Raw genomic sequence first — 13,656 nt, 5'->3', positions numbered from 1 at the left:
GGGTGGAAAGGGTGCAAGTGTCATATAGCGTCCAATGTATGTACTGTAGCCCTGAGATTGATAACTGTCGTTGAGATCTGAAGTCCTGAAATTAGTGCGTTGAGCCCTAAATGATTAGTGGATTGGGCGCCAATTTTTAGGGTGCCAGACGGCCGGTTCCAGGGGAGCGAAATGCCTTCCCGGAATTGAAGCTCGTGCATCTCGACAACCACAAAAATGCATCATTTCCAAAGGATATCAATCTTTTGAGCTCGACGAGCTGCATTAGCTAATGGCTTTTTAAAGAAATCTACTGCGTGATTGCCGGGCAATACGGGAGGACTGCCAAAATTACCTCTCTGAAAGTGATATCAAAGGGCTGGGCGGTTTTTTGCGGGGTTTTCCAAAAACGCGCCATACGTTTCAGACCTGAGATATCCACTTGCTATTACATGTCGCGATGCCGGGCTTTGCCTGACCTTGATCGTACTGAAGTTATTGTGATGCCTTGAATTCGATACAGGTGAGAAGTCAGGGGCTCAACCGCTTCGCAAACCATGATGCATGGAAATCAACACTGGGTGAACAACAGACGCTAGCCGGGCTGACGGTTGACCCCGGCGTTCATGTCTATAAATACAGTACCCAAGGACTTCGGGAGATTACATCACTCTAAAATGAAGCAACGGCAGACCATTCGAGCACGGCTTTCAATTATGGGCCCTGCGGTTCTTCTGCCCCGTGCACTGCGAGAGCACTCACCAATAACTAGCTATATAACAAACTCCACCATCCGGAGGCCGGTGATACCCGCTGCCCGCAGACCAGCATGAAAGCAACGGGATGGGTTGTTGATTAGTTCTAGATCTAGCTACCTTATCTTTGACTTCAATGTTGGAAGATCCCATGCTAACCTCGAACGCCTGGCGGCACAAGCCACAAGGCGCCTTCACAGACTCCTCTCGATGCGTGTCAACTCGTCCAGGATGGCTGAAAAGCGCGGACGTGTCTGCACTTGTTCCAGCAAGGTCGGACTTGATACCGATGCAGGCCGTTGCAGTGCCCTCGTCGGTTCACCCTCCGGCAGCTTGCCCCTAAATGCAAGCAACTCGCACATGAATATCCTTGCCTGCTCAACCTCCTGAGCCCAGAATCTTTTGACTGCGGCTCGTGTATCCCCGGAAGTGGCCGCAAGACCTGCCCCTGAATCGGCTGGGTAGAGCTTTCCACCACGCAGGACTACACCCGGCAATCTTGGTTCCTGGGTGTTCCACTCAGGAGCTCCAGCGGTGCAAGCTCGGATCAGCGCGCGCAGAGCCTCGGGCGTCCTCCTGAACTCCGGGAATGCCCTCGCCTTGCCCAACCGTCTTGACTCGTAATCGGGATCGACATCCCGCAGAATCTCGTGATCGATGCCACACCGGACCATGGCTTGGCCCTCGAAAATGCACCAGAGGAGTTTCCCCAGCATGAACACCTGTGCCTTCTCCAGCAGATCTCTGCCTTCGCCACCAGCCTGCCTCTGCTTCAGTAAGGCCAACCATGGCAAGCTGAAGCCGCCTTCGTTGTTTCGGTAGCGATGGCTCCCCGTCCCTGGCAACCAGTCAGGGTCATCGTAGTAGGCCTTTAACTGCTCCACGATTTCCTCCTTCAGCTCGCCATCCGGCAACCCGGAGCCATCTGCCAGCATCTCTAGATATTCCACGTAGGCCACCTCGGGTGGACTCCATGCAAACCAACCGCCGCGCTGTTCCAGGTCAATGAGCACGGCGTCCAGCATCCCCGTGTTCCTGTCCTCCCTCAGGACAATATTGTCGGGCTTGAGATCCGGATAGAACCCCGCTTGTTTGTGGCGGTTGATGTGGACAAAGGCCTCGGTGACTTGCCATGCCCACCTCAGCCGCTGCGTCATAGACGTCGTTGTATCATAATCGTCCCCGAGCAACCTCTCTCTCAGCGACCCTAGAGGGAACCACTCCAGCAAGAACCCACACACACCCCTCCGACTGCCAAACCGCCCCTTCTTGGTGACCACTCCTATCGGCCGGGAGATGACGTTGGGATGTGCCTCGAGCGAGAGCAGTATTTTCAGCTCATTGTACATGTACCGCTGCTCCTGCAGCACCGACTTGAACACCACCTCTTCCTCACCCGCAAGCCCATCCACGGTAACCAAGGAAATCACCTCGTGCATCTGCATCCCGAACCGCAGCCGCTCCCACTCCACAACCTCCACCCCATCCCAGCTCACCACGTCCCCTTTCCACATCTCCTCAAGCTTCTCAACCCCAAGCATCCCCTGCTCGACGCCATACCTCGCCACCATTGCCACCTCTTCCTCCCTCCCACCACCCAGAGGTACTGGCAGATCGACAGTAATGACCGACCCAAACGGCAAATCCCACCACATCTGCTCCAATCCCCCATCCCCCATCTCCCGTCCCCACCTCGTCAACACCCTCAATAGCCACCTCCCCACACTCAGTTCCTCGATACCAACCCGGCGTCGATAGATTGCCTCCTGCGGCCTAACAACCTCCATCATGCTCGCACAGAACTCCTCCGCCGGCGGCAGATACACATCAATCCTCAGCGGCGGTCTTCCCAAGGCGAAGCGAGGCGTGGCGAAGAATCGTCGGCCGATGGTGTCTACCCCGTCGAGACGCCAGGTCGGGACGGCGAGTTCTGTAAGTGGGAGGAGGATGGGGGCGAGGCTGTTAATGCGGGACTGCGGGTTCAACGGCGAGGTTTGCCATCTTGTTAATGGGAACTGGCCCGGGGATGCGGTGACCTGGGGAGTTGTAGTTCGGCTGTCATCGGCTGTCGAGGGGTTCAGGTTAGTATCGCGCTGTAACTCAGGCGCCGGGTTGGTGTCGCCGCTGGGTGATGTCTCCGGGAGGAAGGCGGCCAGCGGGCTGAAGATCGAGGTGAAGATGTCGCTGGTGAGGTCCATGTTGGGCAACGGCGTCGAGATTCAAGTGTACTAGTGTTGTCGATGTGTGTGTGTGTGTGTGTGTGAGTGTGTGATGCAGTGGGTAATTCCACCTAGGGTGGGTGGTTCGGCAGACTGCACAGCTGAGATCAGAGGTCGTCGGGTGTTGGGCCGGGAGACCGAGTTGATCAACAGCCAAAGACGAGGCAGCGAGGGTTTTACCTGCCCGGAGCCCCCCCTAACAATATCCAAAACAGCTGCGATCTTTGGCGGCGCATCCAGAACCACCACTCGACGCTCGGCACTCGTCACCGGCATGATCAACCGTGTAACCCCTATTTGATCCCACCTTCCTGGTCCTCACCGCAGAGGTTCTAATTCAAGATGATAAGCTCCAAAACGAAGGATACTCAAGGGACCCTTAAAGCTCCACACCAGTTTCGCTTGTGATCAGGGCGCCTAGGCACTTGGAAAATGGAACGGAATAATTCCAATTTCAACAACCACGGAGCACCAACCCCCATTCCCAGCTAGCTTTCGAGAAACCAGAACCGAACCCTTCGGACCTGAGCCTACCAGACCCCAAATCATTCCTGAAATGATTCAAACCCAGCGGTCCCAAACTTTCCCGCACTTGGTCGCCTACGGAGTAATTCCGGCAGACCAAGTGCCCGCCCTGTGGAGAATGGGATCCGAGGGAAAAAGAAGCGCCCACTCGAACCCGGCGCCGCCCCGATGCTGCACTGCAACCTTCCCAAGCCCGAAACGAGCAAACTTGCATGCAACTCGCTCACACCTCCATCGAATCAGACCGCGGCCGCGACATCCTGGCCGCCGATCTTGCCTTATGGGGAAGGCCAGCGTCGCAATCGGACTGCAGTACTCCCTCCGTAAGGGTCCCAGGCTGCATGTGTCGATTGTGCATGCACACGAGGTTTGACTTTTGTTCCACTTGTACTGTACAAGTACACGTGGAGTGTTTGGCCAAGGGAGCCGCGCCCTTTTGAATCCCGCCAGGACACTAGTCACGCTGCCTTGTAGGACCTTTCAAGATCATACTAATTGTTGCTTACTCCAGAGCGAAAACCCTTTGAATGAATCATGGCGTGGGCGGCTGTCATTCTAGTACTGTGTTACCTAGAGTACCGGCGCAAGTAAACGAGAAAATCGTCAAGGATAAGGGAATTATCAGTAAAACATCGCGCTTTGAAAGCCAGCAAGAAGCAACAAACAGAAGAGGTATAAGTTAACTAGTTAGCAGACCAGAAAAGAAAGTAAAAAGTCACCCGCCACATTTTCCCAGCCCAGTGGCCATCCATCCCCACAAACTCCATCCCACCAAACCCAAACCCAAACCCAAACCCAAACTGAAATCAAAACAAAACCTAACCCACGTCACGACGTAAGCCGCTCACTCAACCGAAACATAACCCTCGGCGCGTCCACCACATTCCACTGCTCCCCAAGCTCATTCTCGTCATAAATCCGTTTATTCCCCTCCACCAAGCCCCGCGGCAACTTCCACGCCAGCTCTGGGTTCTTGAGCCACATGCGCACCAGGTACCGCGGCGAGTCCTGCGAATCCACAAACGCCTCTCTCGAGTGCAGCACCCCGTGATTGTTGATAAACAGCAGATCGCCCGGCTGCGCCTCGAGCACCATCTGGTTCCGCTTGGCAATGTCCTCGATGACGTCCAGCGCACGGCGCTGCTCCTCGGTAAGCGGTGCGAGACCCGGGGCGCGGTTGACGCCGCTCAGGCCGAGCAGGGGCTCGCGGGCATAGTTCATGATGATGCGGCCGTCGTGGTGGTAGAGGAGCGGACGGGTGTTGGACGGCAGGAACTTGCCGCGGCTGTCGAACGACCAGATGGGCTGGGCCAGGAGCTCGCGGAGGTGCGGGTGCGTCTTCATCAGTTCGTTGTAGACCGTCCAGGAAGAGGCGAGAAGGTTCCTGCCGCCGACGGAGGCGTTGTTACGCGTCTGCAGGGCCAAGATGTCGCAGAACGTGTCAGTGTGGAAGGTCTAGGCAAGTCAGCAGAGCTCCTGACCCTCAAGGAAACCATGACTTACTGATGCCCGAGAAGAGTATCTTGTCGGCCGGTCCTGCTGGGGTGTTCGGGAGAGCTTGGCGTCGCGGATGTGCATCAACATGTTACCCTTCTCGTCTTGCCGGCCCCGCACGGAGCCGATGTAGCTCGAGATGCCGAGAAAGACGAGAACATTGTCTTCAGGTGAGAAATCATCTGGTTTCAGACCCCGAACTACCCAAAACCCTTTCCCCCAGTGAATGTCATGGGCCATCCGTTGAAGCTGAGGGCCAAGTGTAGGCAGGGGGAAAGTGCTGGGGGAGACTTCGTTGCCATAGAGCCCCAATTCTGCCGTCGTCAGCTTCGAGTTCGCATACATAGACTTCCAGACACCCACCGTTGAAGTGCTGAAGACCGGACTGGATCTCGGAAATATCGGTCTCGCTGAGGGTCAGGGTAAAGTCGTCCTTAGAAGCAAAGGAAGAGGGTCCCCATGCGAGATCTCCCTCCACTTCCGCCGGCCATTCGTGCGAGATGGGAAAGTAGCGAGGAACGCAGTTCGCCTTGACGGTCAAGGCGCTCCAATCCTGCCCTTGATGCCCTAAGAGAATCGTTTCCGCGCCCATCGTGGCTCAAGCGTCTCAACCTGCGAGTTTGTATCCGTGAAAGAGTCGAGATGGTGCGGAAGCTGCGAATTCGTGCTGGAGCTGATGATGCAATGAGCAATGAGAACCGCGAAAGCCAGGAGATCAAGAACCGGCTTATAAATAGCACAGGAAGAGTTGCCGGCGCGCAGTGTGCCGTTCATCTGAATGTCATCGCAGTTACACGATGCGGCTAACAATGCCGAGCGGGTGTCAGGGTCCTCCGAGTCAAGTCGGGCTGCAGGAAGGGTCTCCTGCAAGCCATACAGGAATCACCAATAGGCCTTACCAGATCCAGAACTGGCCCCCATTGCGGTGTCAGTGTGCTGCAGGGTGATAAGAGCGGTGGAGCTCATTGGCGGGGGCAGTATTTCGTGTACAAATTCGACCCAGCCGCTTGGGGTCGAGACCATCCGGGCCAAAATGAGGGGCTGCCGTCCAGAGTGAGCGGATGGGCGCCACTCGGGTGCTGAGCAACTCAAAAAGGAAACATCAGGCCATTTTTTCAATGGAGGGCTCAGCTGGTGGGGCATGTTCGAGAGTCTCGCGGGGTGTCCAGTCGGGGTCGAAGAGCTGGCTGGTATACCACCACTTATTGTGATACACATCACTGTTGTTGATGGTTTGAAAAATAGGAGCTGGCCCTTGGTCAGCTGAACGCCCGCCCCTGTGTCACCAATCCTGCGGGTCCCTCTTACCTTTCTTGACCACGACATCTCGACATTGAGCCATGAGCTCGCTTTGCTCTGGGTCCAGCCGCGCCATCCTGCGAACTCTCGGGGCGTTCCAGTCAAACCCCGGAGTAAACAACTGCTGGCCCTTGTAGCAGTAGTGGAAGTGTGCCAGAATGGTCTTGGCCCCGGAGTTTGTGGCTCGGACAAGCGGCATGTCGAGATATTGCACCTGCTCATGTGTGTCAGAGGACTGTGTCACTGTGCGCTGTGAGTGTTGACGGCTTACCTCGGCCCTTCTCCTCGCAGCAAACTGCCTCTGGAACAACATCTGCATTTCGTAGTTTTGCAGGAGAATGAAGGATGTCAGGAACGTGGCGAACCAGTCCTTGGGACTGTGGGTGTTGAAGGTGCTCTGCAGGATTCGGAGAACGTCCTTCCTGAGCGGACCAAGGATTCGATGGATGATGATGGAGGCAATCTGGTAGTCGATGTATGGCGGGAGCGAGTCGATGTCCTTGTAGAATGGGTCTTGCGGGTTCATGGCGCGGATGGCACTGTCAGCCCAACCTGTCTCTGACCAACACCTCCACTTGGACTCGATAAAGCGGCAAGCCACCCAGAGCCTCAGCGTCTTCTTGAGCAATTCATTCTGTTACAGTCAGCAAGCTTGTGGAACCCGCCGCAAGGTGTAATGACTCTCACAGGCGTAGGGAAGACTGATGCTCGGTAGGCCGCTTGAAAGATGTTCCATACGAGAGGATCTGTGTCGTCGAGGTATGCCGCCATGTAACGGGTAATGGCCCGCTCGATGTACTCATGAATCGCCTCGACAACAGCGTCCGGGTCAGCAACCGCCCAGGGCACGGCGTACATCGGTCGCCCTTTGAGGTCAACATCTCTGCTGTTCGCTGGAGGGATGAACTCTCTCAGTTCCACCTTGAAATGCATGGAGCCGATCTGGCCCAGACACAAGTACTTCGGCGGAGCATCCGTCCACCGCCGTTGCAGGTGGAAATCCCCGTATTGTGGTCCAATCATGGGATGCGTCCGGTAAAACGGCATGTAATCCAGGCCAGTTCGATACAGCGTGCTGTCTGTGACCATGTACCGAAGGCAAGGCAGCCTGCTCATTCGGACGGTCCTCTGCTGGCAAGTCAAGCAGGGTCCGCGAGGATTGGCCGGGTCAGGGATGCACTGCAAGAGTTAGCAAGCAAAATGCATCATGAGCGGAACGTGTAGAGCCAATTTAACTAGACATGTCCCGCAATCAAGGCAGCATTACCCTATTTCTCTGCATCCTGCACCTGACACAGGCATGAAGTTGGCGGGTGAGATGAGTATCGATCCTTTTACTTCCCTCATAGGGACTCCGCTTTTTCTTGACTCGGTGAGATGAACTTTCCGAAGCCGACTTAGCGTTGGACTTGGAAACTTTCGGAGCAATCCTATAATAGGATCTGTCTGCCGTGCTAGTGGAAGATGAGAGGGGGGTATGGAGGGGCGGTGATCCGGAGGAAGGCGTAACAAGAGCCCAGTCCGTCGAGGTATCGTCAAAGGCAGATTCACGAGCGTCTTCCCGAGTGGCGCAGTTGCTGGCGAACTCAAAGTCAATATCCATGGGTGTAACGGGAACATAAGAGCCGTCTTCTGGCGGGCCGGGGTCCGTCGTGGTATCCTCAAATGTCAAGCTCTCGACTGTGGACGGATCGAATTCGAAAACGGCTGCATCGCAGTCGTACCACGTCGTATGTGGGTTCAAGAGAATGACTTCTTCATCTTGGCCCTGTGTGGCAGTGAGGTGAAGGGAGAGCTCGGAAGGCTCGCTTCCAAAACCACTTGCCTGAGGATCACATATGTCAAAGGCGTCCAGATCTTGGTCAAGCGAGGTTTGGTGGTGACTCTCAGGGAGCTGCGAATTCGAGACATCTGTGATTCGTCGAAGCCCTGGGTGTTGCTGCCGGGGTGGTTGTTGTGGACTGTTGCTGGCTGAAGGAGTTCCTGGAGCTATCTGACTGCGGGAGCGGCTCTGCTGGAGCAACTCGTCAACTGAGAGGTTCAGCAGACCCGCGACTCGCTGGATGTCCTCTAAGTCTTTGCTGGAAAACTCCATGGCTGCGGATATTGCGAAAGACTTTGCCAGAGCGTCAACGGACACGATATTCTGTGCGGGTGATGTCTTGATATTGTGATGCGGCTGAGGGTGGGCGCTCTGCAAAGAAAAGGGTAGGGGGATGTGCGACGTGGTGGGCCAATCATGCCTTATCGGGTGTGGCCAACGAAACCGATCAATGAATGGGCCAACGGCGTCGGGGCTGGAAACCGGTGCAGACACACCAAACCGGCAATCAAAGGAGGCCACGGCTTGTTGCTGGTTGCCGGTTGGTCCAAGGCACGCGCTACCAAATGCGTGACACATATTTGGGCACCTGAAAAGATCCAAGCCAGGAAAGTGGCACAGAAACATCAATTGGCGTTTCCAGCCTTCAGGTTCGTGGTTTCCGACGGGGACAGCCGTGGGCTCGCGGCGGCGGGGCGTTCATTCCGGGCCTTGAAGGCTCTAAGTCGTGGCTGGGGCGCTGAAATATGGAGCATCTCGATCTTGCTTAAGCGCGCGGGCAGGCAGCTCAGCCAGACCTGTTCCACAGCATAAGTCAGGCCTCCGCATCTCAGGTTGTGCGCTGCATCTCCAACCGACGTACCTGCTAGCGTATAGCGCCAACCCTCCGGGGTCAGTTCAGACACGGATGAATAGCGCCCAGTTCTTTAACTAAGTTCCTGTGTCTGAGGAGAACCGCCAAGCTGATGAAGGTGTTCCCCCAATTGCATGGAATGTGTCTGGTCAATTCGGGCGGTCATGCAGTGCTTCTTAGTCTTCGCAGTCGAATGCGGGTTTCTTCAGCGTCGCGGCGAGCAAGACAGCGCAGCTTCATCAGATCTCAACATCCCGGACCCCGCCGCGCAGGGCCTATCGCATAGGGTAGCACGATGTTGATTGAGTCTTCAGGTCATAGTGGTCGGCTCCTGAACGAAAGCACTTCGTCTCAATTTTTATCTCATTGACGTGCTATACCCTATTGTCAGTCAACAACCGAGTGACAGAGCGAGTCCAAAGACAAATGGAAGAGGCTTACCAAGGAGCAGAAAATCTTTGGATCGATTCAATTCCCAAGGCAAGCGGCCAGTCCAAGGCACCCCAGCGGCCCGCAAAACCCAAACTGAAAACTTGTCAGTCATACGCTCCTGCCTTTCCCAAAGCTGGCGGCGCACCTGGCTCCCAGTAGACGATGACACCGCATAAGTCGATGTCGGAATCGAGACTCGTCTTCGCGATTACGTCCTCTGGAACTTTTCGATCTTTGAAAGCTAAGTTTGGAGCTGAAATGACGGACGGTGTCGTGAGATTCCAGATTGACAGCGTGGTGTACTAACGGATCAATTTGGTCCAACTCACACCTCTGGGACTCATTATCAGAACGATCGTTTGAGGACCAATCTGTGGGCTCGGACGACTCAGCGCGTCTCGATTCGGTAGTAATAGGATTCAAATGACTGTGCGCTGATTAAGGCCTGTTTCCAAAGTTGCGGCCGGGAATGGAAGTACTCGATGAAGAGACCACAGCGGCCAGTTCGACATGCCAGCCTCTGTCGTGGTTCAGCAGAGGATAAGGAGAGCATCCAGGGTCGCCGGGGGTACTGCTCCGTACAGCTGTCTATGTACCTGACCAGACCTCACTGCAAGGCGGAACTTCAGCAGAATTCCCAGCTCAAATGCGGGTTTATTCGGGCAGTCATGGCTCCTTCCACCTGTTCCTTGATTTAGGTTGCGACTCTCGGGCCATTTCCGTGCTGCCCCGGTGGCATGCCTGCCTTGTTGGGATAGATCGGCTGGGCCAGACCAATGGGAAGTCAGAAACCCGGTTTCGGAGCAGGGGCAACCGATAAGAGCGAGCTTGCTAAGTCCAGGGTTCTGGTTCATGTACACGTGTGGGTGCAACTCGGGGGTATGAAAGATGATTTCTCTCCAACCAGATACCGTGGCCTACCAATGGCTTGATCACTTCACTACTTTAGGTACGTCTTTTCTCAGACGCAGGCAAGCGTCCGGTCTTCTTAGCCAGACTTCCAGGACAGCTCAGGCGATGGTTAACATAGTGTCATGGCATCTGACCCCAAGCCCCACTCACCCAAAGAGGAAATCAACTAACCATACCACCCATCTGACCTCAAGCTGACCTACTAGAAGGTATAGCTGTCTACTCCGGTTCCTTTCTTCCCAAGGGATGCGCATCATGTCCTGCAATTCGAGTTGGTTTCGCATTGAGCTCTGATTCGCCCGCAGTCTCCCTCCCTGTACGCCGATACAGGACGCAAAACGACATGTTTCGAGTTCAGTGGGCAGAAGGAAACAGGGGCTTGGTGCAGGTTAACTGGAAAAGACCGGGCGATGCATCGTCTCGAGCGCACCTTAACGCACAAATTCTGTGGATGGCACTGCAGGTTTTTTTTTAAAAGTGAAAGTCACATCGAAGGAGTTCGCCCGTGAACCGCGCCGCTCCGCTTGACTCAGCGCCTTCACCATCGGCGCTCCACCAGGACTACTCACCACACCTGCAGTTGGGCCCCCAAACTCAGGCTATTTCAGACGGATCGACAAGACGGCCCGTTCCTGTACTTCTATTCATGGCCATGGTCCTCACTTCAAACATGTGCAATCCCGGCGGCTGGCCCGGAGGCACGTTGGCTTGGACGAGGAGATCCTCACGGAGGCCCCGGAGTTTTCAAGGTGAGCTTCCCAAACGGGGAATAAGGAAGGAGACAAGTATGAGAGCGGGCCCTGTGTGCTCTGACTTCATAGCCGTCCAGATGGACAACAGTGTAACTTCAAGTCTTCCAGCTTGCTTGCTTCTTCTATCCAAACAAGTCTCCGAGGCACCCCAATTCGGAGACGATATCTCCGCACTCCGGACTGAAACACACAACCTCGACTTCAGTTGAAATGCGTCCCTCTACGGTACTCACCCTTGCCGTTTCGTCCCTGGCCTCAGCCACCGCCATCCCCGACCTGCAGGCTGCCGAAGCAGGGTAGCTTGGGGAACGCTAGTTGATGTGCATCCTGCCATACACGCCGGGGCATTACAGCTGCCAAGACTCCATGATCTACGTGTGCACCACGCAACGCACCTGGAAGCTGAGCGCAAACTGCCACAGGGCCGGTCAGTGCTGCGGCGGAGGCAGGGGACCTTCGGTGTGGTGTCAGGCTTGCTAGTGACGCACACTGCGCAGTCGTTGCGCTTCGCAACTTTCAGCTCTAGGAAACGCATTGGGGTTGTCTCTTGCGTCTCTTCGGTACTTGGGCCATCGAGGAGAATAGAGAGGAGCCTATCGGAAGGGCAACCACATCGTATCACACAGGGACGGCAGCTAAGGTTAGCCTGAGAGAGGCGAGCTATGAGTATAATCAACGCGAAAGGATTGTGGATTAAGTGAATGATGGTACCTGAACGATGGTACCTGAACGAGGGGAACTATTTCCAAAGGCTCCGTCCGATGCGCTTCACATATGATGTGCCGCTGGTTGGACTAGATTTATTACTTTAGTTACAGCCTACAGTGTATTCTTAGACCCACCTGCCCCAGGGGAAACGACGTCACTCGTGTCAGAGTCGTTATGTCCCTAGAGCCGTCGACAGAGGTCGACACCGATACTTGGGAGCTACCTGAGTCGGACTGGTTTTGGGCCGAGCTACCCAGGCGCCAGTGGCCAACACTCAGGTTATTTTGCTGGATGTCGATTTCTAAATGAATCGGAACGCTGAGCTTCTGGATTTGAGGGCAATGAATAAGGTATGTCCTTTCATTAGGGGATTTCTTCACTCTCGACGGAGGCATTGAAAACACTTGACCAAACTGCATAACTCTCTCCAACTTCAGTGCTCCTTTATCTGTGTCAAGATACTAGTTGCTTACGGGCCTGGCTTCACGGGACAATCATGTTTACAAGATCAGCTGGCACCAGTCACTCTTTGTCTAGTGTTATGAGATGGCCCAGACCCGGCTTGCGCGGCCAAAGTCCGGCCAAGACGCGGGATGGCAAAGAAGGTTCACGCATCCTCAGATCAAGTGACATTTGAACTGGGACAAGACTGAACTGCCACCTGGGCACCTCGCCGAGCTTGGTTTTTGCTCTCTGCACTGCTCACCGGTTTACAAACGCCACATGCAATCATGTTCACTACAATAACCGATCAAGTATAGGCCGTGGTAGTATTGTCCTCACCGAATCTGCGTTTAAGCTGCTCGCATGCGGGTCTCGAAGCTCGAGTCAAGCCTAAGCCCCGGCCACTTACTTACAGCTGAAGTTATTTGGTAATGTGAAGGCTGGAAGCTTCGGTGGTAACTCCACGTCCAACTCTCGTTGGTGGTGACTAGGAGATCGAGGACCACATACGCCGAGACTGAAATGGTAAATGTTATGATGAGCACTGAGATGTAAACAATTAGTCCTAAGGGTACCTAGGCTTACCTTCAAGTTTCTTGGTGACCAGGTGAACTTGGCCGAAGAACCGTCCTGCGTGAAGCATCCACGAAGCGCCACCCACCATACTACTGTCGAGAATCTGCGGCTTCGCGACATGACTAAAGTACCCGGGCACTCCAGTCCAAGCCAATCTTCAGTCGCCACCCGCTGCAATGCCAGCTAAATAGCATCTTGAACGGACGGGTCACCAGACACAAGATCCTTTCAAGGGTACTGGAGCTGATCGAACTCCCGAACCCGACACGGTTGACCGGCCCTTACACGTCACTCATGCGGTGCAATTGTAGGGTTTCAGCCCGAGCGTCAACAACTTGTCTGCGGCAATCTTGGCCCTAATCGCCAGAGTTCATATGGCCTGCGTCTAGTGAATTTCCGGTACGTGGATCTGATCAATTGTCCCCGCTGGCCCTGTCTGTGAGTATTGTGTCTCGAGATCATTCTTCCAGCATGCAACATGGGAAAATGTAGACAGCTGGCTAATAGCCTGACTGTCCACGACAGGGACCTGACTCGAATCACTCAACCAGCCACGACCTGACTCGACCAGGGACTGTGACGTTGTCAGCTCGCAAGCTTCAGCTGCCACGCACATGACATAGTCGGGCATCAGAGCTAGCGGTCTCGCCATTTCATCCAGTTGTGTTGAGTCGGAGTCTGCGATGATTGGATTGGCTTTTGGGCACTCATTTCTTGTCAGGTCCAGTCTAGACCGCGAGAACTCAGCTCATGGCGTGAACTTTGCGGTTCAGGAACCACGACCTGATTCAGTCGACGGGACCGGGCGCGGCCCAGCCGACCAAGCCGCGGGTTCCATAGGCAGCCAATCACAGCACAAGCTGTAGGCCGGGGGTGGGCCATGGGG

General features: G+C 55.0%; 3 protein-coding genes across 3 annotated transcripts; all 3 read right to left on the bottom strand.

Moving 5' to 3' along the window:
• Positions 1 to 928: 928 nt before the first annotated feature.
• N657DRAFT_576429 (uncharacterized protein) lies at positions 929 to 2,413 on the bottom strand (the record flags this gene model as incomplete). The annotated part of the gene is made up of 1 exon (XM_062789174.1): positions 929 to 2,413. The coding sequence occupies one exon, from the start codon at positions 2,411 to 2,413 to the stop codon at positions 929 to 931; it is 1,485 nt and encodes a 494-aa protein (XP_062645673.1).
• Positions 2,414 to 4,306: 1,893 nt separating this feature from the next.
• N657DRAFT_657423 (Clavaminate synthase-like protein) lies at positions 4,307 to 8,366 on the bottom strand (the record flags this gene model as incomplete). Its single annotated transcript, XM_062794811.1, has 7 exons — positions 4,307 to 4,933; positions 4,982 to 5,286; positions 5,336 to 5,569; positions 6,281 to 6,392; positions 6,543 to 6,905; positions 6,959 to 7,450; positions 7,539 to 8,366. 7 exons carry the CDS (start codon positions 8,364 to 8,366, stop codon positions 4,307 to 4,309), a joined length of 2,961 nt encoding a protein of 986 aa, XP_062645672.1.
• Positions 8,367 to 12,498: 4,132 nt separating this feature from the next.
• On the bottom strand, positions 12,499 to 13,006 carry N657DRAFT_100558 (uncharacterized protein). The gene is made up of 2 exons (XM_062785720.1): positions 12,780 to 13,006; positions 12,499 to 12,711 (listed from the first exon to the last, which is right to left on the bottom strand). The coding sequence occupies exons 1-2, from the start codon at positions 12,856 to 12,858 to the stop codon at positions 12,545 to 12,547; spliced, it is 246 nt and encodes an 81-aa protein (XP_062645671.1). The 5' UTR covers positions 12,859 to 13,006; the 3' UTR covers positions 12,499 to 12,544.
• Positions 13,007 to 13,656: the final 650 nt, after the last annotated feature.

Source organism: Parathielavia appendiculata, assembly GCF_033297405.1.
Source record: "Parathielavia appendiculata strain CBS 731.68 unplaced genomic scaffold N657scaffold_10, whole genome shotgun sequence".
NCBI classification, from domain to species: domain Eukaryota; kingdom Fungi; phylum Ascomycota; class Sordariomycetes; order Sordariales; family Chaetomiaceae; genus Parathielavia; species Parathielavia appendiculata.
Note: the sequence above shows the minus strand (reverse complement) of the source record. Positions and strands in the feature narration are given on the sequence as shown.